General features: G+C 39.7%; 2 protein-coding genes across 4 annotated transcripts in view; one reads left to right on the top strand and one right to left on the bottom strand.

Moving 5' to 3' along the window:
- Positions 1–572: 572 nt before the first annotated feature.
- Positions 573–18479, top strand: PRG4 (proteoglycan 4). The gene is made up of 11 exons (XM_032192262.1): positions 573–666; positions 2686–2808; positions 4935–5054; positions 7843–7962; positions 10074–13781; positions 14912–15001; positions 15228–15367; positions 15882–16038; positions 16847–17026; positions 17239–17364; positions 18376–18479. The coding sequence occupies exons 1-11, from the start codon at positions 573–575 to the stop codon at positions 18477–18479; spliced, it is 4962 nt and encodes a 1653-aa protein (XP_032048153.1).
- Positions 16849–25755, bottom strand: part of TPR (translocated promoter region, nuclear basket protein) — a 44975-nt gene continuing 36068 nt past the window's right edge. For 2 of the 3 annotated variants that reach the window (XM_032192819.1, XM_032192817.1), the window contains exons 45-51: positions 25530–25624; positions 24801–24907; positions 22812–22907; positions 22041–22197; positions 20376–20494; positions 19728–19826; positions 16849–18737 (exon numbers count right to left, since the gene is read on the bottom strand). In XM_032192819.1, coding sequence (XP_032048710.1) covers positions 18682–18737; positions 19728–19826; positions 20376–20494; positions 22041–22197; positions 22812–22907; positions 24801–24907; positions 25530–25624 — 729 coding nt within the window. In that variant the 3' untranslated portion in view covers positions 16849–18681. The remainder of the gene's footprint in view (positions 18738–19727; positions 19827–20375; positions 20495–22040; positions 22198–22811; positions 22908–24800; positions 24908–25529; positions 25625–25755) is intronic. The other variant, XM_032192818.1, reaches the window with a different exon arrangement.

Below are 25755 nucleotides of genomic sequence, written 5' to 3' on the forward strand. Positions count from 1 at the left end.
AGGAAAATGATGGGCTGGAAAAAAAATACTTTTCCTTTTGAAAGGAGATTTACTTTTATCCTACATTTCCATTGACTTGCTTAAACACTAATATTTTGATGATAGATTATGGTTTATAAAAGTATGCTGCTTAATAATTGTTTTGTCAGTTTAATAATTAATTTGACAGTTTAATAATTGTTTTTGACAATTTAAAAATATAATAGATCTATATTTATCAGTATTGTAGCCTTAGGGACCAGTGTACTAAACTCCATCAAGGTTAAAATAAAAGGAGTAGACTGTGACTGTAGATTTTACCTAATACAGTTCTGCAAAAAATACTTCCATTATTTGTTAATAGTGAATTTTCCAAGTCCTACTACAAAACTTAACAGCTAATCAACTAATAAACATGAGAGAATTTATGGAATAATTCTAAATTACTAACTCTACTTGAATAATTTTAATATGAATTTTATGTTGCTATGAAACTCATGTATAAAGATATGCATTTCAAGTTTAATTGGTTCATTATTTAAAAAAAAAAATGAATTGCATGTAGTGATGTGAAATTATTCTTTTTAGGGATGATGTTGTACCTGAAAGTAAATATCAGATGGAACGCACTTTGTGTATCCTTGGTGATCCTTTCATTGTCCCTGATTCAAGAAGTGTCTTCTCAAGGTACTGTAACATACAAAGTTGAGGGGAGGGTGTCTAGGATATCAGACAAATAGTAAGAAAGCTCCAAATGTGTCCTCATAAAAATCCTAAATTCTAGAACTTAGTATTTATTTGTCTGTCTATATATTCAGACAGGCATTCTGATTCAGTTTTATCATCACTGATTACTTTCATACCTAAATTTTGGCACAGCGTGGTCCTCTTTTTTTTTTTTTTCTTTTTAGGAATAACATAAATATGAATATTATGCAAGATACATATAAGCCTATTTCTTTTTCTGTAGACATAGTCTGCAGATCCTGTTGTTCTTAGGTTGACATATTTAACCAAAGTGATTGGGAATATGCTTCAAGGAGAATCTTGAATTATAACACCCATATACTTTAGTTAGAAATGTTTGAATAGAAGAATGGGCTGAAGGAAAGGAACATGCACACCATGCTAAATTCTTTGCCATTAAATACACTGTTCTTACCACTGCCAAGGCAATTTTCAGCATTTAGGTGTCTAATACTACAGAATTTATTTTACTCCCGAGCTCTGTAGTTGACCTTTGATGAAAGTAGCACCATTATGAAGAAATGAAAGAACCTACAACCTGGCAAATCATGTGCTGTCATGGTTCTCAAGTGGCTCTCATGTTATTACAGTGATAACATGGTGTACCACTTGCTAGTAAAATAAAATTTATTACTGCTTGAGTGTAGAAGCATAACATTTGTCCGTCTGAGCAGCTCATCACAGCGCACAGGTGTCAGGCTTTACCTGCAGGTCAGAGGCATCTGGTGCTGCGCCTTCCACAGACAGAAGAACCTTCCTGCTAGCTTAACAGAAACCAGACTCATACCAACAGCAGCTAGAACCATTTGGGCATTTCCTTACAAGTACCTTCACAACTTCCAAGTCATAAACTTAAAAAAATAAACAGATGAAAAGGCATTCTTTTCTGGATTTATCTATATTTTCTTCCCCCAAGGCAAGAAAGGTGCAGCATACTGAACACATACCCAGGAATGAAGATGTCTAGCTTCCCTCTACAGCTCCCCTATTACGAGCCCATTAACTCACACCCACTGACTTCTCCATTTACTCCCCAGCTCCCCTGTGCTGATGACTTGTTATCAGGGCCCCAGCAGTCCTCTTAAGAATGGTAGTACTTATTATTTGTAAAGAAATGGTAAAAAATGTTATACCTAACTGCTGAAAAAAAAACAATATAGATTAACATGCTTAATTTTTTGTTATCTTAGGGTCTTCCTTAATACACACATGCAGAATGTGTGCTGTTAGAAATTATTGTGTTTGGTGTTGTGTTGTGTTACATGTTATTCCTTGTTATTTTCTTGTTGTTCCTCAGTGTTTCAGCTAATTATCCAAAGTCTGTTTTAGCTTGCTGATTGTTCAGCTTCTTTGTTTGTATTTAGGGGCACTCTACTTGTGGTCCTGCATGTTTCATTTCCAGAAGAAGCTGTTAGCGCGTTACGTTAGCAGAGATTTCACATAGGAGGGGGAGTTGTTCCAGGCAAATATCTGATATGGCAGATATTGAAAACTGACAAAAATGGCCCCAGGGACCTGTATTTATCTTAACAATGCTCACCAGTTTAAAAACTAAGCTGGTTTTGATATGAATAACTTTAGCAAAAGTACAATTTGGACAGACCTAATCTGTCCGTCAGGTAAGCTGGCACAGGTGCACTTCTATCACCATGTGTAGGGTCTTAAGACAGAAAATAAATCAGCAAAACAATATAGTTTTGGCTGATATGTTGCCTAAGTCAAGCCTGAGTCTGTCTCAGATGTAGTGCAGCCCCTCTCTCACCCAGAGGGGCCACTAAGCAGCCTGGGGGTGGGCCCTCTCTGCAGGCCATTGGGCGGCACCGGGCCTGCAGCTCCATGACTCCCAGAAAAGAAACAGCTTTCTTTAGGAGAGGGTGAATCTTCCCACCTTGCCCTTCAGTGTTTCCTTGCGTAGCATTTTGGTTTGGCAACGTTCACACTGGTGTCGTGTGATTTTAGATTTATGGAGCTGTACAGGGAGATGTGGGGAAGGGTATTCTAGAGAGCATGGCTGCCACTGTGATTATAACTGCCAATACTACATGGAGTGCTGCGCTGACTTCAAGAAAGTCTGCACGGTGGGTAAGTTCCCAAACACAGCCAGCTCCTGTCAGCAAAGGCTTCTCCTCCTGCTTGCACCAGTGTCTCTCTGCCGAATGCTTAAATGTTTCTTCCACTTCTCTGCCTCCTTGTTCTCCTCGCATATGTGTGGTTCCCCCCTCTAAAAGCCTCAGTGATAACCTCTCATGGACCATTCAATGAAAATTTTGTATCTGCAGTTTATCACCAAGAAAAGTTTTGCTTTTTGGAAGAGCAGAGCAAGAGGGAGATTTTCCCAGCTGCTTGCTTTCTCCTTCTTTGTGCATTTGTACTGTATCTGTTTGTCTTTAAAGCAACAAAACTGTTCAAAGCAAATTCAGGAAGGAAGGAAAGTTTCAGGGTTTTCCAGAGAGAAATTCTGGGACAATCCCATTCAAATGTAACAGATATGGAGACTGGACAGTCTAACCCAAAGTCAGAGGAAGTCCTTCCACTGACTGAAATTAACTCTGGATCATAGCCATGTCTGGAGTGTGACAGAAAAGATGACTGAACAAGTATTATTTATATGCAATATAAAACTGTATAGTGTAAATAAACACAGGTATTCCAAGCTGTTCTACTGAAGAATTCATCAAATATATGATATTCTTATAAATTATCAATATGTCAAAAATACCAGTGATTTAGATAACTGTAGTTTGTTACACTACACTGTAGTTCTAATAAGATTGATGGTGTAAGATAAGACTTCTTAGATCTAGCAATACAGGCTAAGTATTAAAACTCAAAAGCAGCACAACCTCAAATGCTAATTCTTTAAAAAATAAAAACAATTCTCACAGAGGCATGTGGAACGAATACACTGGCATCAACAGATCACACCATCTCTACACTGGTCAGAAACTCTTCAAAATCTGCCTACACAGTAATGCTAACTTTGATAGATAATTACTTAATTATAAAATAGGATTTTATGCCCTGAGTACCAGCAAGACGCTGACTTCAGAGGGACTCATGCACAGTAAAGATACAGGACAATAGATCACATGATAACGCTGGAAATAACCAAGTGATAGTTAATTCTCAGCTCAATTCTATGAGATGCTAAGCATCTTAAAAGATATCCACTGCAGGTCTAACGTACTCCAATTTAGCTATCAACTAAGTACCTATTAAAGATATTACTAAATTTCAAAAAATAGTTTGTAATGCAAACATTTAAGGGCAAACTTAATTCTTGACATATATAGCAAGCATGTTTTGCTCAAGTCTATAATAGCTGCACACACACTTTCCAAAACAATCTGGTCATTATTTAGTACAAAACAGACATACCGTGGTCACTAAGGTTATCAGATGTTAACCCTTAATGTAATATTAAAAACATGGTTATTAGTCATCTGTCAAAACATGGCAGATACTCCTCTAGTATTAATAATTTAAGAACTGTATTAGATGGGGATAAAACCTAAAAAATAGTGACTTTGTGTAACTTTGTAGTAATTCATATAACTAAGTTACAGTATTTGCCTGTGGACACCTGGTACACTTAGTCATAATAAATACAGGCCAATTCTTTTTCAGAAATACTTTGGTAGACACATCTGTGTTGCTGCAGAGTGGTGCTCTGAAGCACCATCTTTTTGAAAATGTGGCCCAGAATTACTTTCTTACTGAATTTAAAAATTATTGAGATAGCTGCTGTTTGATTAGGGAAATGGCACAGGCTACCCACAGAGGCTGTGGGGGCTCCTGCTTGGGGAGTTTCCAGTGCTGCCTGGACATGGGGCTGGGCACCAGTTGGGGGGGCCCTGGTAGGGCAGGCCTGGGGCAAGGTGACCTCCAGAAGTCCTTACTGGCCTCAGCCAGTCTGGGAACCCTTCTGTGATGGGGCCTATCTAAAGTGAACTCCAAGGCTGTTTCATTCTACTATGAATTCTAAACGGTCTCACTACACCACCATGGCAAAGTGCTGTTCTGGTTACATGATTTGATCCAAAACTTGATGACTCCACTAGTTAAGCAAGTTTTGGATCAGACCAGAATAACCACCTTGGCAGCTGTTGTTTAAATCAGCTAAAGCAAGTAACTTCACTATAGAAAGGTCCCAATGTTAAATGTGAGCCAGACAAAAATACTAACTCCCTTGTTCTGCCTTAATGTAGCAGTCTCCTGCAAAGGACGTTGCTTTGAAGCCTTTGAAAGAGGAAGAGAGTGTGACTGTGATGCAGACTGTGAAAGATATGGCAAATGCTGCCCCGACTATGCAAAACACTGTAAAGAAGGTAAGAAATTTCTGTATCACAAAAGTTTTCCTACATATATTATAACTTACGTTGCCATAAAATATAAACCACATAGACTTTGTTCTTGGTATGATCCACATTAGTTCTCAGGTGAACCTTTCCATAAAATTCAGCCATGCTAGTACACCCACAGCATGACAGCCCAATAAACAGGAACCAGGAGGCAGAGACTACGTAAATGTTTGCTAACAATTCCATACCACAGAGATCCTGCACAACTTGCTGGTCTTGTCTAAAATCACCAGCACTCAGCATCAGCTATACATAGCATTAGCTGTACAAAAACAAAGAAAACAAAACAAAACAAAAATCATTTTAGAAATAAATTGGCCATTTTCTGAAGTGTGAACACTGAAGCATATAGGTAGATATACTGACATCCATCACATGATATGAATTCCACAGGGAAAGTTTTATTTTGTCTTAGCCTCTCTGGCACTCCATACCTTAGTTCACTATCAGAACCATTACTCAGAACAATACACATAAGGCCAGGTTTGACACGTGTATTTCCACTCGTGCTACTAAAATTATATCAATAACATAATTCAAAGACAGAGGCTGGGCAAAAATGAATGATGCTTTGCAGTAAAAAGTCTAGGTCATATATGGAGAAGTGGTAAGGTAGGTCCAAACTCCCTTAAATTGCCCTGCAACCCACCCAGACGTGTGTAATAGCCAGTCCCTGCACTGGGGATAGCACTACTTGAACCTTCAGACCATTTGCTTGTGGTTGCTGCAATCACTGGAAGCACATGGGCAGATCGCCCAGATCTTTCCCATCCTGAATCCAAAACAGGAAGAGCAGCCCAACATAGAACCCCCTCCTGGAGGGTAAGGAGGGCCTCCCTGATGAGATGTGGTTGCACGTTCACACTGCAAGTGAGTCATTTTAAGAAAGTCCCCATTTAGCCTTCAGGCTGTGAATTCAGTTCACCGAATACTTATACTGCCCCACAGTCAAGTCACTTTTGTTTATCCAGCCCTTCACAGACCAGACAACCTAGAAGGCAGCCAATTTTCAAAGCCTGTCCTTTAGCAGACAGGAGAAGTGTTAGGGATTATCATTTGGTTCAAATTACCAACCACTCCCAGTCCCCAAGCCCTGGTATAGCTGCTTGGTTTTGCTATTCAGTTGCATAGTAATTTATACTGAAATAGACTCTGTATTGAGCACTTTTGACTGGATGTCTACGAGATAAATGTCTTAAAAGGGTCATGAGCTGAATTTGCTACCTTTGAGGTTGCTTCTTTCAGCTGGACCTACCAGGATGCCACTTGATTTAAATGACGTTATCTACTATTTTATCAGTGATTACATTCCTTCTTCTTTTTCTTCTTGCTTTTTAATCCCTGCTGTGAAACTCCTTCAGTTAGAGCAAGATTCCCAAAAAGGTGTACAAGTGTAACACTGGGACTGAAGTGGGCAAAGATGACACTAGAGCACCCTGCTTAGAGCTGCCTGATTGACCAAGTATCTCCTTTTGGCTCAGAAATCCCCCAAGAACTTGTAGCTCTGCCTTCAGGGAATGCATAGACCCATCCTGGCTTGGTACCTGGCTCTGTCTCAGCTTCAGGGATGCCCAGAGATCATTGCCATTACATTACATAGCATGACATTAGAAAAGAAGAAAAATTCTGCTGGAAATCTTAGACACGTGTGATTTATCTGATGTTTTTCCAAAAAAACCTCAGAGAACAGTAGCAGTGGCATTCCAGGCTCGCGAAAGTTCCATTGCACTAGTGCAACCAATTTGGAAGTTCAGCAGTTTAAGATGCATGAACACCCACAGGACATACTTAGCTGTGTCACTTGTTCTTCAGTTCAAGCATAATGAAAAATTATCCAACTGTGCATGGTCTTAGAAAGTTTCTTCTAGGATTTTAGTTTCTTAGTTTTGCTATTAATGTTTGTCAAAACGAACACAAAACCAGACACCCCAAATACACCCTACTCAGTACCCAGTACTTCAGTATTTTTGCTATCTCTGAGTAATTAAGAAACATTTTAAACTTTTTGGAATAATGTAATAACTTAAGGCATGCAGTTACCTTTCACTTTGCTCTGTCTATATATCGTGACCACTTTTTTCTGGACAATAGAGCTAAGTTCATCTAGAGATCATTTTTATCTTTCCATTACTCCAAAAGCCCTCTACCCCAGAACATATACACAGAGTTAAGGACTGATCAAATATCCCTACATTGACTCATCTGAAAGCTGATTCAGCTCCCAGAGTGATTTTGTTCAACAATTGCATTTTCTCTCTCTTTCCTAATAAAAACTTCAGGATATCTGTGCAGAATTATCCCATGTCTGAAGAACTACATCATAACTAAATCTTCAAGGGAATATCAAAGTAATACACCATCTCTCAGATACCCACTATAAAAAACACTCACAAGATAGCCCCAAGATATCTGTATTAAAAAAAAAATAAAGAAAACAAAAAAAGAGAGAAATTCTCAGAGTATAAAACTCCACTCAGAATTCTTCTTTTTCCTGAATTTTCCTGAAAATTCCTGTTAGCTAGGAATGCCTCACCTCACACTTTTGGGAAAAATATTTCTCTGATCTATGACAAACACTTAGGGATCCAAAAGATATTTTTGTCTTTTTTCACAAATAATATTTTAAAGAATATTATAGATGGGGAAAAAAATAAAAGACTTATGTGGAAAAGGGACACTGAAATTCTGTATCACTTTCTTCTTACACCAAACACCTAAAAACACTCCCATTAACAGATTATTTCATTTCTTTCAGCGCACACAGAAAAGACAACACCCAAGACTCCTCCACCAAATAAATCAACATCTAAGAGGTCATCTGCAAATGAAGAAAAGAAGCCAGAGGAAGTAACACAGCCCCATGAAGTTATAGAAGGTAGGAAAGAACACAAATAAAACAGGATGGGTGTTACTTGAAGGAATATTAGAGACCATTTTCCTGCTCTGGAAATAGAAGGGCAATGTGAGACATTACCAGACAGTTACCAAGCTTGGAACCACTCAGTTTATAAACTCATTACCTCACCTAGTTCTCAAGAAAGACTGTACTAATTTTGCAGCGCTCACTTCAGACAGATGTTAGATTGTGGTGATGTTTCCCACATTTCTATTTGATTTCCACATGTATCTTCAAAAACTACATTACATGCCATTGTCAGTTTTGGATAAAATCCATGGCTGGAACAGGAAGGGTGTTGTATTTTGGGACAGTGAAAACTGGCAAAACCAGGCCAGGAAAATCTCCTAACAGGTTTCTCTACCTTTAATCAAGCCCAGCCTCATGTGGCTTCAGAAAACATGAAGAATTTATTTTTATTTTTCAGAATGGAAAACATGTTACATTCCTGTGTTCTTTGATATTCTATTCCAGCATTTAAAATGATAATTTGGGAGATAATGTGAACTTGAAACCTGAAGTAACAACAATGAAACAAGGCTAGAAGTCAATACTGGCCAATACTTAAACTCTTTTAGTATTATTATTGCTATTATTATCATCATCACCATCAATAATAATAATAATAATAATAAATTATATATTATTATATATATAATATATTATTACATATTATATAAAATATATATTATATATTATTATATAATGATATAACAAATAATAATAATAAAAAAATAATAATATATATATTATTATATATTATATATTATAAATATACATAATTATATATATATTATTATTATTATTTGGAATACTTACCTTTCTGCTGTGGCAGTTTCCTTTTACGAAATCAATACAGCAGATTAAATGAAACAAAATTAAGGAAATTCAATCAACAAAATCCCACTTGATATACAGAATTACATACACTTTGGGAAGGAGGAATACTATTCTGTAATGCTCTGCTTATACTACACTGTTTCTACAATACATTTACACAGGAATTATTCCTCATACTGCAAGATCCTAAGTGTTTCCAGTCTGATGAGAGAGGCATTGCATCAGTACATTCATCAGGCCATGACTGTCAGCAATCGCTCAGATCTTGAAAGATTTTTTCAGAATACTTGTTCAAAAGATGAACAACATGACCCCAAATCACATGATGCTGCACTTGATTTTCTCAGGTTTTCAAGAACCAAGTGTTATCTCAGTGATAATGGTAGATAGTAAGGAATCATAGAAGTAAGAAGCAAACAAACTAACAAAAAACCTTGAAAACAGAACTAAATGGAAAAATATCACAAAGGTAACACTGAGAGATCAAAAAACATTTTATGTTAGTTTCTGCTGAATATATCTGTAATTTCTTTCAAGTTCGTGTAACTACATATAAAAGTAGACTCTTAACGCTGTAAATCACAAAGAGGAAAAATACCAAGGATATAGAGTATGAGATGTATGCATGTGTCTGTACTCAAAAAGTTTGTTTTCCTCCTGTTTCATTAATCCCCTCCTTCAAGTCCAGGTCACAGGTGCAGGCTTTGTTGTAATTACAGCCAAAGGAACAAATCAAAAGTACAAACTGGGAAGGGAAGTGTCCTATTAGAAGAATTATATAAGGTGGTTCCCCTTCCATGAAAAAGATAGAAACACTATGTGGTCTCACATACAAACACTGAATTAAAATCTGCTGTGCTGCGTTCATAGGTGCTACAGGTTAATCAAAGGTATTAGTTAAAACTTAGTGGACTGCTGTGAAGTCCCAGAAAGGCAAAGGAAATATACAGTCCAAGTTAGTCTGGATCTCTAATATATATGTCTTTTGGCAGTTACATAAGTCCATAACTGGTATTTATCAAATTGAACTTGAGTTTCCATGTATTTATATAAACACACACACAAAAATTGCAATTTTACACATAAGGCTTTTTCTATTTTTAAGCAAAGACACAAAAACAAGATAACACTGCTATTCAAAAAATAAGTAGCTACTTCTAATCAGCATACTAGAAAACAAACAAACAAACACCAAAAAACAGGTGTGTGCATTGAAATTAGAATGTCTTAACATGTATTTTTTCTCATAGACATGGGCAGTGAAAAAATGGTGACCAGTCCTCCTCCAACTACAAATCAGCCTGATAAAACACCACCAATCAAAGCAACCACAATTAAACCATCTACTCCAAAACCTAGTTTAACACCTATCACAAGTATTACCACAAAACCAACAACTTCCAAAGCTGAAGAGACAACCCCTGAAGACACAGAGGCTCCAACAACTGAGGCAGACCCTACCATCACACCCAAAGAGGAAGAGATAACACCTGAAGCCACAGAGGAACCCCTGACTGATACAGACTCTCCTGTTAGCCCTGAAGCTGAGGAGACAACCCCTGAAGCAACAGAAGCACCAATGACAACAGCAGACCCTCCAGCCACACCCAAAGTTGAAGAGACAACCCCTGAAGCCACAGAGGCTCCAACAACTCCAAAAGCCGAGGAGACAACCCCTGAAGACACAGAGGCTCCAACGACTCCCAAAGCCGAGGAGACAACCCCCGAAGCCACAGAGGCTCCAATGACTCCCAAAGCCGAGGAGACAACTCCTGAAGCCACAGAGGCTCCAACGACTCCCAAAGTTGAAGAGACAACCCCTGGGGCCACAGAGGCTCCAATGACACCCATGGCTGAGGAAACATCCTCTGGAGCCACAGAGGCTCCAACGACACCCATAGCTGAGGAGACAACCCCTGAAGCCACAGAGGCTCCAACAGCTCCCAAAGCCGAGGAGACAACTCCTGAAGCCACAGAGGCTCCAACGACTCCCAAAGCCGAGGAGACAACTCCTGAAGCCACAGAGGCTCCAAATACTCCGAAAGCCGAGGAGACAACCCCCGAAGACACAGAGGCTCCAACGACTCCCAAAACCGAGGAGACAACTCCTGAAGCCACAGAGGCTCCAACGACTCCCAAAGCTGAGGAGACAACCCCCAAAGCCACAGAGGCTCCAACGACTCCCAAAACCGAGGAGACAACCCCTGAAGCCACAGAGGCTCCAACGACTCCCAAAGCCGAGGAGACAACCCCTGAAGCCACAGAGGCTCCAACGACTCCCAAAGCTGAGGAGACAACCCCCGAAGCCACAGAGGCTCCAACGACTCCCAAAGCCGAGGAGACAACTCCAGAAGCCACAGAGGCTCCAACGACTCCCAAAGCCGAGGAGACAACCCCCGAAGCCACAGAGGCTCCAACGACTCCCAAAGCCGAGGAGACAACCCCAGGGGCCACAGAGGCTCCAACGACTCCCAAAGCCGAGGAGACAACCCCAGGGGCCACAGAGGCTCCAACGACTCCCAAAGCCGAGGAGACAACCCCAGGGGCCACAGAGGCTCCAATGACTCCCAAAGCCGAGGAGACAACCCCTGAAGCCACAGAGGCTCCAACGACTCCCAAAGCCGAGGAGACAACTCCTGAAGCCACAGAGGCTCCAACGACTCCCAAAGCCGAGGAGACAACCCCAGGAGCCACAAAGGCTCCAACGACTCCCAAAGCCGAGGAGACAACCCCTGAAGCCACAAAGGCTCCAACGACTCCCAAAGCCGAGGAAACAACCCCCGAAGCCACAGAGGCTCCAACGACTCCCAAAGCCGAGGAGACAACCCCCGAAGCCACAGAGGCTCCAACGACTCCCAAAGCCGAGGAGACAACCCCCGAAGCCACAGAGGCTCCAACGACTCCCAAAGCCGAGGAGACAACCCCCGAAGCCACAGAGGCTCCAACGACTCCCAAAGCCGAGGAGACAACTCCTGAAGCCACAGAGGCTCCAACTACTCCCAAAGCCGAGGAGACAACCCCAGGAGCCACAAAGGCTCCAACGACTCCCAAAGCCGAGGAGACAACCCCTGAAGCCACAAAGGCTCCAACGACTCCCAAAGCCGAGGAAACAACCCCCGAAGCCACAGAGGCTCCAACGACTCCCAAAGCCGAGGAGACAACCCCCGAAGCCACAGAGGCTCCAACGACTCCCAAAGCCGAGGAGACAACCCCCGAAGCCACAGAGGCTCCAACGACTCCCAAAGCCGAGGAGACAACCCCCGAAGCCACAGAGGCTCCAACGACTCCCAAAGCCGAGGAGACAACTCCTGAAGCCACAGAGGCTCCAACGACTCCCAAAGCCGAGGAGACAACCCCAGGAGCCACAAAGGCTCCAACGACTCCCAAAGCCGAGGAGACAACCCCTGAAGCCACAAAGGCTCCAACGACTCCCAAAGCCGAGGAGACAACCCCTGAAGCCACAAAGGCTCCAACGACTCCCAAAGCCAAGGAGACAACCCCCGAAGCCACAGAGGCTCCAACGACTCGTGAAGCCACGGACGCTCTAATGTCTCCCAAAGCTAAGGAGACACCCCCTAAAGCTGTGGAGACAATCCCTGAAGCCCCTGAGGCTCCAATGACCCCCAAAGCTGAAGAGACAACACTGAAAGCCACCGATGCTCCAACGACCCCCAAAGCTGAGGAAACGATCCCAAAAGTTACCAAGGCTCCAATGACCCCCAAAGCCACGGAGGCTCCAACAACCAAGGCTGACTCTTCCACCACCCCTCAAGCCACTGAGGCTCCAACGACCCTCAAAGCTGCGAAGAAAACCTCAAAAGCTACCGAGGCACCAACAACTGAGGCTGAGTCTCCCACCACCCCTAAAGCAAAAGAGACAACTCTTATGGCCACAGAGGCACCAACAACCAAGGCAGGCTCTCCCACCATCCCTGAAGTTGAATTCACTACCCCTGCACTCCTCAACATTAAATCAGACACAACTACTTCAGGTGAGAAGTCTGCAACTACACCTGTTAAAAATGACAAAACGACAACTAAACCTGTAACAACTCCTGTAACCAAAGAGACGACAACTAAAAAGGAAACAACCACAGTGAACAAAGAGATAACAACACCCAAGAAAGACAAAACTACTCTACTTAAAGACATTTTAACAGCAGGTAGGAAAGACACAACCACTGTAACCAAGAAGCCTACCATGGCTGATGACTCTCCTGAAGGTACAGACAATATTCCAAGTATAACTCCTGCAGCCAAACAAGTTGTAACTACAGCAGCTGAATTAGAAGCAACTACTGTAGACAAAAAGACTGCAGTGGCTACCGAAAAAGAAGCAATCCCGGCTACAGAAGACAAAACTCCCAAACCGAGAGAGATTTTAGCACCAACAGTTAAGGAAGAAGAACGTCCACTGGGTACCATGATTGTAACAACACCAGCAGCTACAACTCCCATGCGCAAGCCCACCATGCTGCCAACAAATGCCAAAACAGATTCAGCTCCTAAAACCAGGGAGATTGTGCCAACAACTAAAAGTGATACAACCACAGAGAATAAACAGACTGTAGCAGCAGCACCTAATGAGTGTGTAATTACCAGTAAAGAAACAACAACAGCTGGTAAAAAAGAGATAACTACCCTCACTGATGAAATTAGCTACACAACTGAAAAAGAAATAGAAGATGCCACTGAAAAGGCCCCTAGTCTTGACAAGAAAGAGGAAACTACAGTTACCAGAGAGAGAACTACAACAGATAAAAAAGATACAATAGAAGAAATGTTTATTGTTTCTAGAGGGACATCCAAGCCAGATATACATTTCCAGGAGGTTACTGACACACGTGATGAGCCTCATCCAGCCAACCCTGAAACCATGCCAGTAAAAGAAGAGCCTGATATAAACAAGCCTTTAATACAAACTGTGGACTTGCCAGTTCTACCTGGAGAAACACAAGGTAAGTGTGTTCCAGTAGGTACAAAAACTGGGAGCACAACAAAACCTCAAGAGAAGGATGTGCAAGACCTTTCTATCTGGTGTCAGAAGGAGGCACACCTATCTCAGTGGTTAACTGTGACTGTGGTGATGCAGTTGTCAGCATCTTGAACACTGGTACCTTAATTTTCAGTTGTATTGTTACTGAAATTCTCCACCTCATTTATAGCATGATCTCATTTCAGCAATTGGTCCTGCTGAAAAATATTTGCTGTAAATACCGTGGTAGATGCAGACAAAAACAACAGAAAAAGGAAAAACAAGTTAAATTTCTAAGTCTCATGGAAACACTGTTAGAGCATCAGGTTGAATACCCACTATTAGTTATAGTACCTAACCGGAGATTTTGTAGGCTCATAAGAAAAACAAGAAAGATTTTCCTTATATTCTTTCTCTGTGATTTTTGCCACAGCTATTTTTCATGTCCTCACTGTTGATTATATATTAAGGTACAGCCCATGAGGTTCTTGGGCATTTTTTCATTCATGTTTTGACAGATGATTTGCAAAAACAAAGAAGGGGTCTTCTAGGTTGAAAATATTTGTATTTTTGTCTGAAACATATCCTTCCTTTACATTCAACCTAAAATAAATGTAAATCCATTAAGAATGAAGGAGGGGAAGAGGAACCTACACTGAAAAGGAACCTACATGAAGGAGGGGAAAAGGAATCCATTAAGAATGAAGGAGGGGAAAATGAAGGAACCTACAGAAGTTTGGAGAAAAGAGTAAACATCCATAAGCATGAAGAAATTTAGTATGAGACAGCATATGATGCATTTATAAATATTTTTATGAATTATATAAGGTAAGCAATAAATGACTAGCTGTACCTAGTTATATAAACAGCTAGTCTTATGCTTCTCAGAACAAATCATGAGAGTTAAACTTTTTAACAATATATCTTGAATGAATAATTAAACCGTTTGTATGAAAAAACCTCAGACAGATCTGAGGAGAGCCCTGAACACCATCCTACACATGAAAATCCCATTTAAATGTGGCCAACGCTGCTTCAGGTGGGCAGGGGGAGGCAATGCCCTTTTTTGTTTAAAAACAAACAAAAACTAATCTGAACTATGCTATTTTGCAGTGGGCAAGACCGACGAGAAGGACCTGTGCAGCGGGAAGCCGGCGGACAGCATGGTAGCCCTGCCCAATGGCACCCTGGCTGTCTTCCGAGGTATGTTGGTCCTGCAGCCCTCTGCCCCGGCCTTCACTGGTCCCGGCCTGCCTCCGTGGCTGCCACATTGCCACCTCAGGGTGGAGGCGTGAGGAACAGGGTCCTCAGGGAGGACCGTGAGGAGAGGCAACACAGGGGCGTCCTGCTTTCTAACGCTTTTCTCCCCGTGTCTGTCTGTCCGCCCACGTGTCTCACCATGTGGCCTGCTGTCCCCTCCCACCTGCAGGTCACTACTACTGGCTGCTGAATGGCAGGAGCCCACCGACCACCAACCCCCGCCGGATCAGCGAGGGCTGGGGCATCCCATCCCCCATTGACACTGTCTTCTCCCGGTGCAACTGCGATGGGAAGACCTTCTTTATCAAGGTGGGGAAGTGCAGAGAGGCTTTGAAATGTCGTCCTGCTGCACAGCAGTTCAGTTCAGCCCTGTGCTCCAAGGCCACATTGCTCGTTTTATAGAATAAGCAGCATTTTCACACTTAGAATTGAGTGGGTGAACTGAACATATTCCTTCTCCTGCCCCACCTCCACTGACTTGGCATTGTGCTTCTCAAATAGACTTAATCCAGTGTTTTTTCCCCATAATTCGTTACTGACCGACTAACAAACAAAACCTTTAAATCTGATTATTACTTTGTTTAGTAACCATTATTACAGTTCATTTCCAAGATTTTTCCCATACTCAAAGGCACAGTTAGAAGACTGCAGAAATTTTGTGATGTTGTAATAGCTTGTTTTTGTGGACATAGGAATAGTTCCAGCCAGTTCTACATGGTGGTTATCAAAATGCTAGCATTACAATTAATTATAATGTCTGTATTGAAGCTCAGTTACCATGAATGAATTTCCTCTGAAGCTCATCTTTTGCTTAAACCACTAGGGTAACCTATACTGGCGTTTCACTAATGGCGTGATGGACAAAGGCTATCCCAAACCTCTTGCAAATGGATTTGCAGGGTTAAATGGGAAAATGGTAGCAGCACTCCCTGTGGCAAGATACAACAGCAGACCAGAATCAGTTTATTTTATTAAAAGAGGTATGTCCTGTAGTTCACAGATGATCAAAAGGTGCTTGAATTGCATTAGTGAGGAATAAAACACTGTTTCTCTTGACTGTTTTTTGTTGTCTGTTTTGAACAAAATATGTCTAAGTGATGTAAGAGGACACTAGGTAGTCAAACCATAGCCTGAGGCTTTAAAAAAATGTATTAGAATGTTTAAGTGCTTTTTAAAATAGACCAGACCACAAGGGAACATAATCTTTGCAAACAAATATTGAGGTAAGTTTTATCTGGTGGTAATTTTTTTTTTTCAATCTCAAATTAATCTGAGATGGAAAGACTTTAAATAAGCTTATTAGTTCAGAACTATGCATGGAAATCTCCTTCTGTTCTTTCTATTTCTCATTTCATGCTTAAAGTGAATGTAATTTCCTTACCTAATATGAATGATCTAAATCAAAAAAAGCTGAGGTTAATGAAATGTAAATCTTTTTTTCTGGACTCTAGCCTTCCTCTTGTGTACCCCAAAGCTATGGTCTTAGCTTCCTCTTTGATAAATAGGTGTGACAGCAGTAAAAGCAGTTCCACTGGAATTGTACTTACTGTAGGAAATTTGATGAGGCTGGAGGAGTTATTGCTACATTTAGAAGCATATATTGGATTTAGAGAGCAACGCTTTTCCATTGCAAGATGTAGGAATACATAGAAAAAGCTGCAGGTTGCAACAGCATTTGACAGTTGTAGATGTATTAAAATGATGCTATTGGCTTTCTGCCTGTGATATTGATGATACTGTGATCTCTGATTTAGCTTTTATTTTTTAATTACACTAATTCTCTTTTAGATGGTAACATGCAACAGTACGTATACAGACAAGAGCCAGCCAAGAAGTGCCAAAGGAAAGCCCGCATTACCATAAGATACCCAGCTTTTGTCCCAAGACTTGTAATAAGGAGACGCTTTCAACGTGCAGTAGGATTGCCAACCGTTATTCAGACTGTCAGAATCAATCCATATCCATCCGGTAGCTTATGTTTATTAAGTTTCTTTTATACAATTATTTTAATCTGAGTAGTCTCTGAAGAACAACTTTGAAAAACAGTGAAGTACTGTGTTAGGAAATAAAACTGTAACAATCTGATGATTCTTGCTTGCTGTAGATTATATAAACAGATGACAGATCTTGTCAGTCATGCTGTAACACTTTCTAAATGTAACACTTTGTTTTGTTTGCAGGAGTTCTGCGTAAAGAAGTAAAAATGACTACCTACTGGAGAGGACTCCCCAAAGTAATTCATTCAACTATATCAGTACCCAACTACAATAAGCCAGACGGCTATGATTATTACGCCTTCTCTTACAGTAAGTTAGAGCTAATGCAAGTTACTCTGTATTCCAAAATGCTCAGTGATAGGAAAGAAAGAAGCCGGTGTACCTATGAGTGTTCTACAGCACAAAGTTACCACTTACTTATGAGTCTGCAAGGCTAATTTTAAGCAAGCACTATTAAGCAGTTCTGAGAAATAAACTGTTGCCTGTAACAAAGATGTTTCTGTTCAAAATCGAGTTACAGGACAGCTAGTAGCAGAGAGGTACAATCATTCAGAATAGCCCTTCATGGAATGCATTGCCATAAGAGTACAGGTTTATAAAATGACAAAAAAAAGCTGACAACTAAATACACAATCATATTAATGATAGAATGAGATCCTTGGACCATTATACATAAAAAGATTTTTCACTGGCTTCTACAGAACTACGTTTCTGACAAAACAACAACAAAAATACAGGGAGGAACACAAAACATTTAGTTTCCCAGGAAATAACTATTTCTAATTCCACGTTAGGTAGATCCTTTCCCTCTCACCAGGCTCATCTAAAAGCATTTGTCAGAATTTTCTTGATTATTCAGGGGAAAAAAAAAAGCTCAAATACTAGACTATCCAAATACAGGATACTAAAGTAAGTCTCTGCCAGTATGATAACTGTATAACCTTCACATCAGCTACTTCACACTCATGGACCACAGAGTTCTCATGTTTACAGTAGCGCAGGATTGTTTTTAGTTTGATTTCCAAATACTTAAACATATTTCTGTGTTGTAGCAGTACAAGTGTAACTCTTCTGTACTCCCTGTTCTTGCAGCAGATTTATTAGCAGTATTGTAAAACTAAGCTGAACATAAAGAAGAACAGATCAAACAGTTGAGGCCAAAAATGGATTTTTATAGCTTCTCAATTCCATATATACATGTGAAATTAAAATCTGCTATTAATCCCTAAATGAAATTAAAAGGCAGGCTTTAATTTCAAGATTCTTTCTGTATACTAAATGTAGCTTCTGGAATTTAATTTTGACATATCTTCATTTCAGATCGGTACTACAGTTTGGATGTGGGCAAAAGAATAGCAAGACCTGTTACCGCTCTCACAGGAAAGACTGTATCCAAAGACTGGTATAACTGTCCTGAAAAGTGATGCAGAGCAGAGGATTTTTTTTAAAAAAAAGATGCCATTTGAATTTTGACAGTTTGTCTGATTTTATTAATAAAGACATTGAAGTGTGTGCACACAAAACTAAGTATAAAATGCTGCTTTAAGCTCTGGCTTCATTACACTAAAGCAACCACGGGCAAACTGGCACATTTGTATACACAGCTGTAATTACTTCACAGATCATTTAACTAATATTGCCTCTGTTCAGGCCTCCTCTGCCTCCCATTGCATGAGTTACACCTGTGTTGGGAAAGAAAACAAATGCATTAAGAGAAATCCTTCTCACCCTTTTAATCAAATATTAGTACAAATGATATTCATCCTTCTGTGAAGAATTTCTACTGCAGTGGAACACTTCCCTTCCGTTAAAATTCAATCTCCTTCTTCTTCCCCTAGATCCTAGTGATATGGATACCTTATTCTTCTGTCATTTAAGGGAATGTTGTTGACTTGTGATCCTGTCTCAGGCTCTATGCCAAAAGAACAAGTACAGGGCTCATGTCATATTTGAAATCCGTTAGCCCCCTCAATAAAGAAATGGTGATAGAGCATAGTGGAAATCTATCCTAGGTCATCTTCCTCATTACTTTTTCTTTCACTTTTTAGTTTAACAACTACACTATATTTCAATACTCATGTCAAATCTTATGGAATGTTAAAATAATGCTAAACTGAATACAATTAATATAAAGATTTTTCTGAATACAGGAATTGCAAACAATTTATTTTCCTGGTTTAACACTACATTGATTAAAAAAGCAACTGTAATGCTTACTTAAATACCTTTTAAAAAACAAACAAACAAACAAAAATAAAATCAGCATAAGACATGGTGAGATAACTGGAACTTCTTGTGTGTCAAGCAGGAAACTGACATATAATCTTAAAAACAGATTTATAATCTTATATTCTACTGTTAATTTTTAAAGCTTCTTTTAAAATTTTGCTAAGGTCTACAGTGCCGTTCACTTTCTCTCCACTGATAAAGCAAGTGCCGCAGGAAAAGTTTGCCTATTATAAAAATGCTCAGACTAATATACTAAAAAAAAAAAACAAACACAGAGCTTTTAGGGCAACATACTGAAAGCTAGGGCAGGGTTGCTGTATTATTCAGTGTCTTGCAAGCAAACACAAGCATATAAAGTACTGCATATATGGTCAGCAAAGAAGAAAGCAATAAAAACTGGTTTGAAAGAAAAAAGGAGCCTGAATTTGAGCAACCACACTTACCCCTCTGTCTGTTGAACTGACGGCCACGAACTCCGGTTCTTAATGTTGGTGGCTGAAGTCTAACACGTCGAAATGGTTTAGGCTGGTTACTACTTGTGTCTGTGAAGAGGTGGAAATACAGAAAAGAATGTATTTTTCTGGCGTGGTTTTGCACTGTTAATGTTTACATGACTTGACACGTGTTACGGTCTTGAATTTACCTTAAAATTATGAAGGTGAGCACTATTTCATTGACACTTCTGATATAAATAAAAGCCTCACAACAAGTAAGTGTGGCATTTCATTCATTATCTTGTGCTAGCTGGTAAATGGGTAACTGAACAGTCATTTACTTATATTCTGTGATAATTTAATTGAAAACTATTTTAAATCTGACATCAAATGTAACAGTTGATAGATTGATGAGATTCATGCATCGTTCATGTATCAGCAGTAAGTCTTGCTCCTTGAAGCATTATTCTTACTATGGATTACTGTAGTCCAAGTAAAAATGATTTGCCATCAAGACTAAAGGCATCTAAACACGTTCTTCTATTCTGAGTTGATAGCTTGTGTTGTATACGCGCAGCAGCACACAATGCTAGTCCAAAGAAGTTCCTACATTTAATGATATAGTTGAAATAGTTGTTTACAGCAATTAACCAGTACCTGCAGATGAACTAGAGGGAGGATCTTGACTAGTAGAAGGAAGATCTGACTCATCAGATGCTTGAACAGATTCTTCTTCTTGCTGGCTATCAATTTCTAGGCCAGCTTCTGAAGTAATTCTAGAAGGGGGTGGGGGATTAGGATGGGGAAAAGAGAGAGAATTGTATTCATACTGACAAAAAAACTCAGGGAAAGAAAGCATTATTTTAGAGCAGACAGATTCCTTTCCAAACATCCTTCCACAGAAATTTTCATGTTTTCTTCAGCTTTCCCCGCCCCCCTTAATTATAACAAGTTTAACTGGCTTTTAGAAAAATAGTGATATAATCCCCTTGTTATGTAGGCCAACTCCACATGCACATCTAACATTAATCACCTCTCAGAGAAAGTTATATAAGCTATTTAATAACAATGACTAAAATCAGAACATGATAGTTGTATGCACATTTAGACAGGGGAAGGATAAAGCTGAGTGACATCTACCCAGTGGTGCAATATCTAAATTTTTTGAACTCTGTCTTTTGAAGACAAAAGAAAAGCAATATGAGGATGGAAGAGAAAAAGATAATTAAACATTCCATTTAGTTTCAATACAGCTTGCTTTTTGGTATACATTTAATAATCATAAATAATAAATATATTAAATAATAAAGAACATATAAATAATAAATATATTTTACATAATAATAATTTTACATAAGAAATAAATAAAATAAGATAAATAAATAAATAGAACGATAAACTTACATAATAAAAATGTAAACATATATAAATAAAATGTTAGAAGACAACTGAAACTCCTAAGATGCGGGAAATGTTTTTTCTGAACTACAAGCACTATTCTGTGCACCATTTAATTCATACATGGATTTGTGTCTAACATGTCTATGTTTTGTAGGAAACAATGTGATCTTAACATCAGAAAATCCATCCTCAGCCCTTGCTACTCAAACACGCAGACAGACGATAGTGATGCAGGTTGGTGCTGCATCAAGAGAACTACATGGCATATTCAACCTGCAGCAGTAACATTTCATTTACTTATGACCCGATCTCCTATAATCAATACATGCAAGTTTGGGTAAATTGTGAAGCACACATCTTTTATAATTATGTAACAAATAAAATTAAAATATATCATAAAATATAGCCTCTGCCCTTTTAGATTTCTAATATATTTGATCATAACACATAATACAGTAATTATTATAAATATAAAAAATGCAATGGCAAAGTAGGAGACAAAGACATTTGTCTACCCCATTTTAAAAAAACATTAATTCCTCTCCCTTGTGCGCTGGCTTAACTGAACGACTTCTGAACTCCTTTTTAGGAGTGATTTTATCTACTGACAACCAGCAATGCTTTAGCCTTTATTCATTCAAACAGGGGCCTTTACGATCTATATTTGACTACAATGGAACCCTCTGCATTCTCAGCAAATGGGGAAAATACCTTTAAAGTGACAAGTATTAGCTATGTTAGCAGAAGAAAAGCTTTGTTTTCACATGAAAAGGTCACAACACTTAGCAAAATTACTAAAGCCTGGTGGACTGACCTTTGTACCAGAACAGGTTAAATGGAAACTCAATGGATCACAGGCATACTTAAAATTAAAATTAAAACTACTATGAATTCAAGTCAAACAATGAAGGTACAGCTTACCCTTCAGATTCTGCCTCTGCAAAAACTTCATCTCCATCATCACCAGCTCCAGCCTCTGTAGTGGTGGACAGATTGCCAGTAGATGTTGTAACCATTGGAACAGACTGAGAAGCATGCTCTGAAGCATCAGCTGAGGTACTTTCAGTAAAAACTGTAACTGTACAGGAAAGGTAGTTCAATAAAGAGTTCGCTTGGACTTCCATAGATTTGCTTTAGGAAATCTTAGGCCCATAAAGAAAAGAGCTACTGGAATGCTCCTGACAGTATATAATTAATTATAATTCCCACAAAAATGATCAGAGGCTGGAGCACCTTTCCTAGCAAGAAAGGCTAAAAGAACCGGGGCTTTTCAGCCTGGAAAAGAGAAAACTCCAGGTGACCTTACTGCAGCTTTTCAATACTTATATGGGTTTTATAAGAAAGATGCAGGGCAACTTTTTGCTTAGTCAGATGATTGGACAAGTGGGAATGGTTTTAAACTAAAAAGGCAGATTTAAATGAGGTGTTAGGAGGAAATCCTTCACTCAGACGGTGCTGAAGTACTGGAACTGGTTGCACAGAGAGGTTATGGATGCTCCATTGCTGGAGGTGTTCAAGGCCAGGCTGGACGAGATCCTGGGCAGCCTGATCCAACCCTGTGTCGGGGGTTGGAACAAGGTGATCTTTAGGGTCCCTTCCAACCCAAGCCGTTCTATGATTCTGTGATAATTAATTTCTGGAAAACTGAAATTTCTAACCTTTACTTCAGCTTGCCAATTTCCTGCCACTTACCTGGTGCTGCTACTTGTAAAGGTGTTGTTGGAACGCTACGACCACCTGATTCTTCCTCGTGAGCAAGGAAGAGTGGGGTTTCATACATTCCTAAACCTGCAACACACAAAGTTGTAGTGACAACTTATATAGCCAGATAAAGTACAAATTAACTGCTTTCTTCTCTCTGTACACCTGACAGAATCCAGTGATAGGTTGTTAAGAATGGAGATTTTTGTTATTACAAATGGTTTTGACTTACTGTCATAGCTAATTACAATTTCTTGAAAGGTATAAGCTTGATGAAAATACTAATTTTGATTTAGTCTTTTTCCTTACACCACTGTTCTGCTGTCAGATTTCTTCAAAGAATAGCAGACTGTTCCATGCTGACATGGATGCAGGGGAAAGAAACTGAATCAGGACAATAGTAAAGACAATACAGATTGCCTGGCCATCTCCTAACAAGTAAGAATATATCTCAAAGATTTCTTTGCGTTTGCAGATTTCCCCTATTATTTATATCCTTCTGGACAAAATATCCAGGAAACAGCTAGACAAATACATAATACGATGGGCAAACAATTGACTGATAGGTCAGGCTCAAAGAGTTATAGTAAGTGGAGTTGCATCAGGCTGGCAGACAGTCACTAGTGGGGTTCTGCAGGGCTCTATTTTAGTGCCAGTTCTCTAATGGTTTAAAAAAAACGGTCAGTATGCATTCAAGTCCTGCATCCAAATTAACTTTACTGATGATACTAAATTTGGAGGAACTGCTAAGGGTCAAGAGATCTTGCAAAAAGATCTTGATGAATTAGAAGACTGGGCAATCACCAACCATATGACATTTAACAAGAACAAGTGTTGGCTTCTGCACTGAGGCTGAGGCAACCCTGGGTAGATACAGACTGTAGGACAAGAAGCTGGAGAGCAGCCCTGCAGAAAAGGAACGTGGTGTTCTGGTTGACACCAAGTTGAATACATGTCAAGTGTGCCCTGGCAGTCAAAAGGTCCAGTTGCATGCTAGGGTGCCTCAGGCATGGCACTGCCAGCTGGTCAAGGGAAGGAATCAACCCCTCTACCCTGCACTGGTACAGCCTCAGTTTGAGCACTGGGTGCAGCTTTGGGCACCACAACATTAGAATGACATAAAACCATTAAAGAGCATCCACAGGAGGGCTGCAAAGATGGTGAATGGTCTAGAGGGCAAGATGTCTGAGGAGCAATGAGATCATTTGTTTTTTACAGACCAATGCAGAGCAGGCTGAGGGGAGGCCTCATGGCAGCCTGCAGCTCCCTCACGAGGGGAGCACAAGGGCAGACGCTGAGCTCTGCTCTCTGGAGACAGAGACAGGACCCGGGGGAATGGCATGGAGCCAGGACAGGGGAGGGTCAGGCTGGGTGTTAGGGAAAGGTTCTGCACCCAGAGGTGGCTGGACAATGGGAGAGACTCCCCAGTTCCAGTAGTCATGGCACCGAGCTGCTGGAGTTCAAGAAGCATTTGGACAATGCTCTCAGACACAGGGTCTGTTTTTTGGGTGTTCCTGTGTGGAACCAGGTATTAGACTCAATTACCCTTGTGGGTCCCCTCCAACTCAGGATATTCTGATTATGTGATTTTATTGAGAGAAAAAAGCTTATATCAACAGGAAAACTACAGTAAAAAGCCAGTCCTGAAATATTTCAGTTCTCCTTAAAATAAGTGTCTGGTGACCAGCAGGCAATTTGTCCTGTATAAAACTGCAGCTATGTTTCTTCAGTTCACAAGCCTGTCTCTTAGCCACAGAAGTATTCTATTTTTATTATCATTTAAAAAAAGAAGTCTAGCATCTTGAAGGAAAACACCTTTTCATTTTACTATTAATCTTTCTGCTGACAATTATTTAGAAGTCAGAGGTTTCCACATTCCACATGTACCCAAAGGAGAACTGCATTTTAATGGCTGAACTTTTTTTTTTTTTTTTAATAAACTCAAAAAAACACAGAGGAGGAAGTATAAAAATGATTTACCTCCTTGTGATGCAAGCTGACCAAGGTCAGAGTGACTTGAACTAGTTTGTGGCATATCTTCAGGGGGTCCAAATCTGAAACGAGGAACTCCAGCTACCTGAGGGGAACTATGAAAATAAAAATGTTAATTTAAAAGAATTCTGCAATTTCCAAAGATCAGGGAAAAAAAAATTACTAAACAAAACAAGAGAACAACTTACGTGCGAAACTAAATGAATTAATAGTAATAATCAAAAGAAAGCTAAACTACTACTAATTCAATAGCGACTAGTTTCTCAAACTTATTTGGACTGCATCCAAAAGCAATAAAAAGTAGTAAAAGAGTCCTGAACAGAATATTATTTCCTTATTCATGTGATAAATCCTCACAATTTTAAGTGGATTCGTAGACATGTGCAGAACCATCCCAAATTCAAAAATGGAGGTGAACTTGTGCTACTGTTACTGGTCAGTAGCACACGTAACACAAAATTATCCATGTGTTACTAACTATTAGAATATTAGTATGGGGGCTGAAGGAAACAAATATTGGAGGTGACCTGCCTCCTAATTTGCTGTTAAGTTTCATAATACATACTTCAATGTTTACTTAATAGAGATTAGTCATATTGTATACATCATAGCATGTTACTCCCATTAGAAATTCATTTTGCTTGAATTTATTTTCATTCAAATGACAAAACGAAAAAACAGATGTCAGAATTCTACTTGTTTTTTACATCTACTTACTGAATTGCTTCAGCAAACCCATCTGTACGATGTGGAACTACTAGAGTTGGTGTGCTTGGAACTGTTCTGTCCTCATCATCAAAGAAATGCTGCTGCTGGAAAAAAAAAGACTGATATGAGAGCCTACAATGTATTTCCAGTTCCTACCAAGCCAAGTTAAGGGGTTGTTTGCTTTTTCCACATTGTTAGGAAAACAATGACAGATTTAACTGTAACACAAATTTTA

The sequence above is a fragment of the Aythya fuligula genome, chromosome 8 (assembly GCF_009819795.1).
Source record: "Aythya fuligula isolate bAytFul2 chromosome 8, bAytFul2.pri, whole genome shotgun sequence".
In the NCBI taxonomy this organism is placed as follows: domain Eukaryota; kingdom Metazoa; phylum Chordata; class Aves; order Anseriformes; family Anatidae; genus Aythya; species Aythya fuligula.

What these genes read in the sequence shown, in the direction of transcription:
- PRG4 (XM_032192262.1), top strand. Translation starts at nt 573, where the DNA reads ATGTTGTACCTGAAAGTAAATATCAGATGGAACGCACTTTGTGTATCC. An exon ending in TGCAAAACACTGTAAAGAAG is followed by an intron (nt 5,055 to 7,842) that starts GTAAGAAATTTC and finishes CATTTCTTTCAG; the next exon opens with CGCACACAGAAAAGACAACA. An exon ending in AGTTTATTTTATTAAAAGAG is followed by an intron (nt 16,039 to 16,846) that starts GTATGTCCTGTA and finishes ATTCTCTTTTAG; the next exon opens with ATGGTAACATGCAACAGTAC.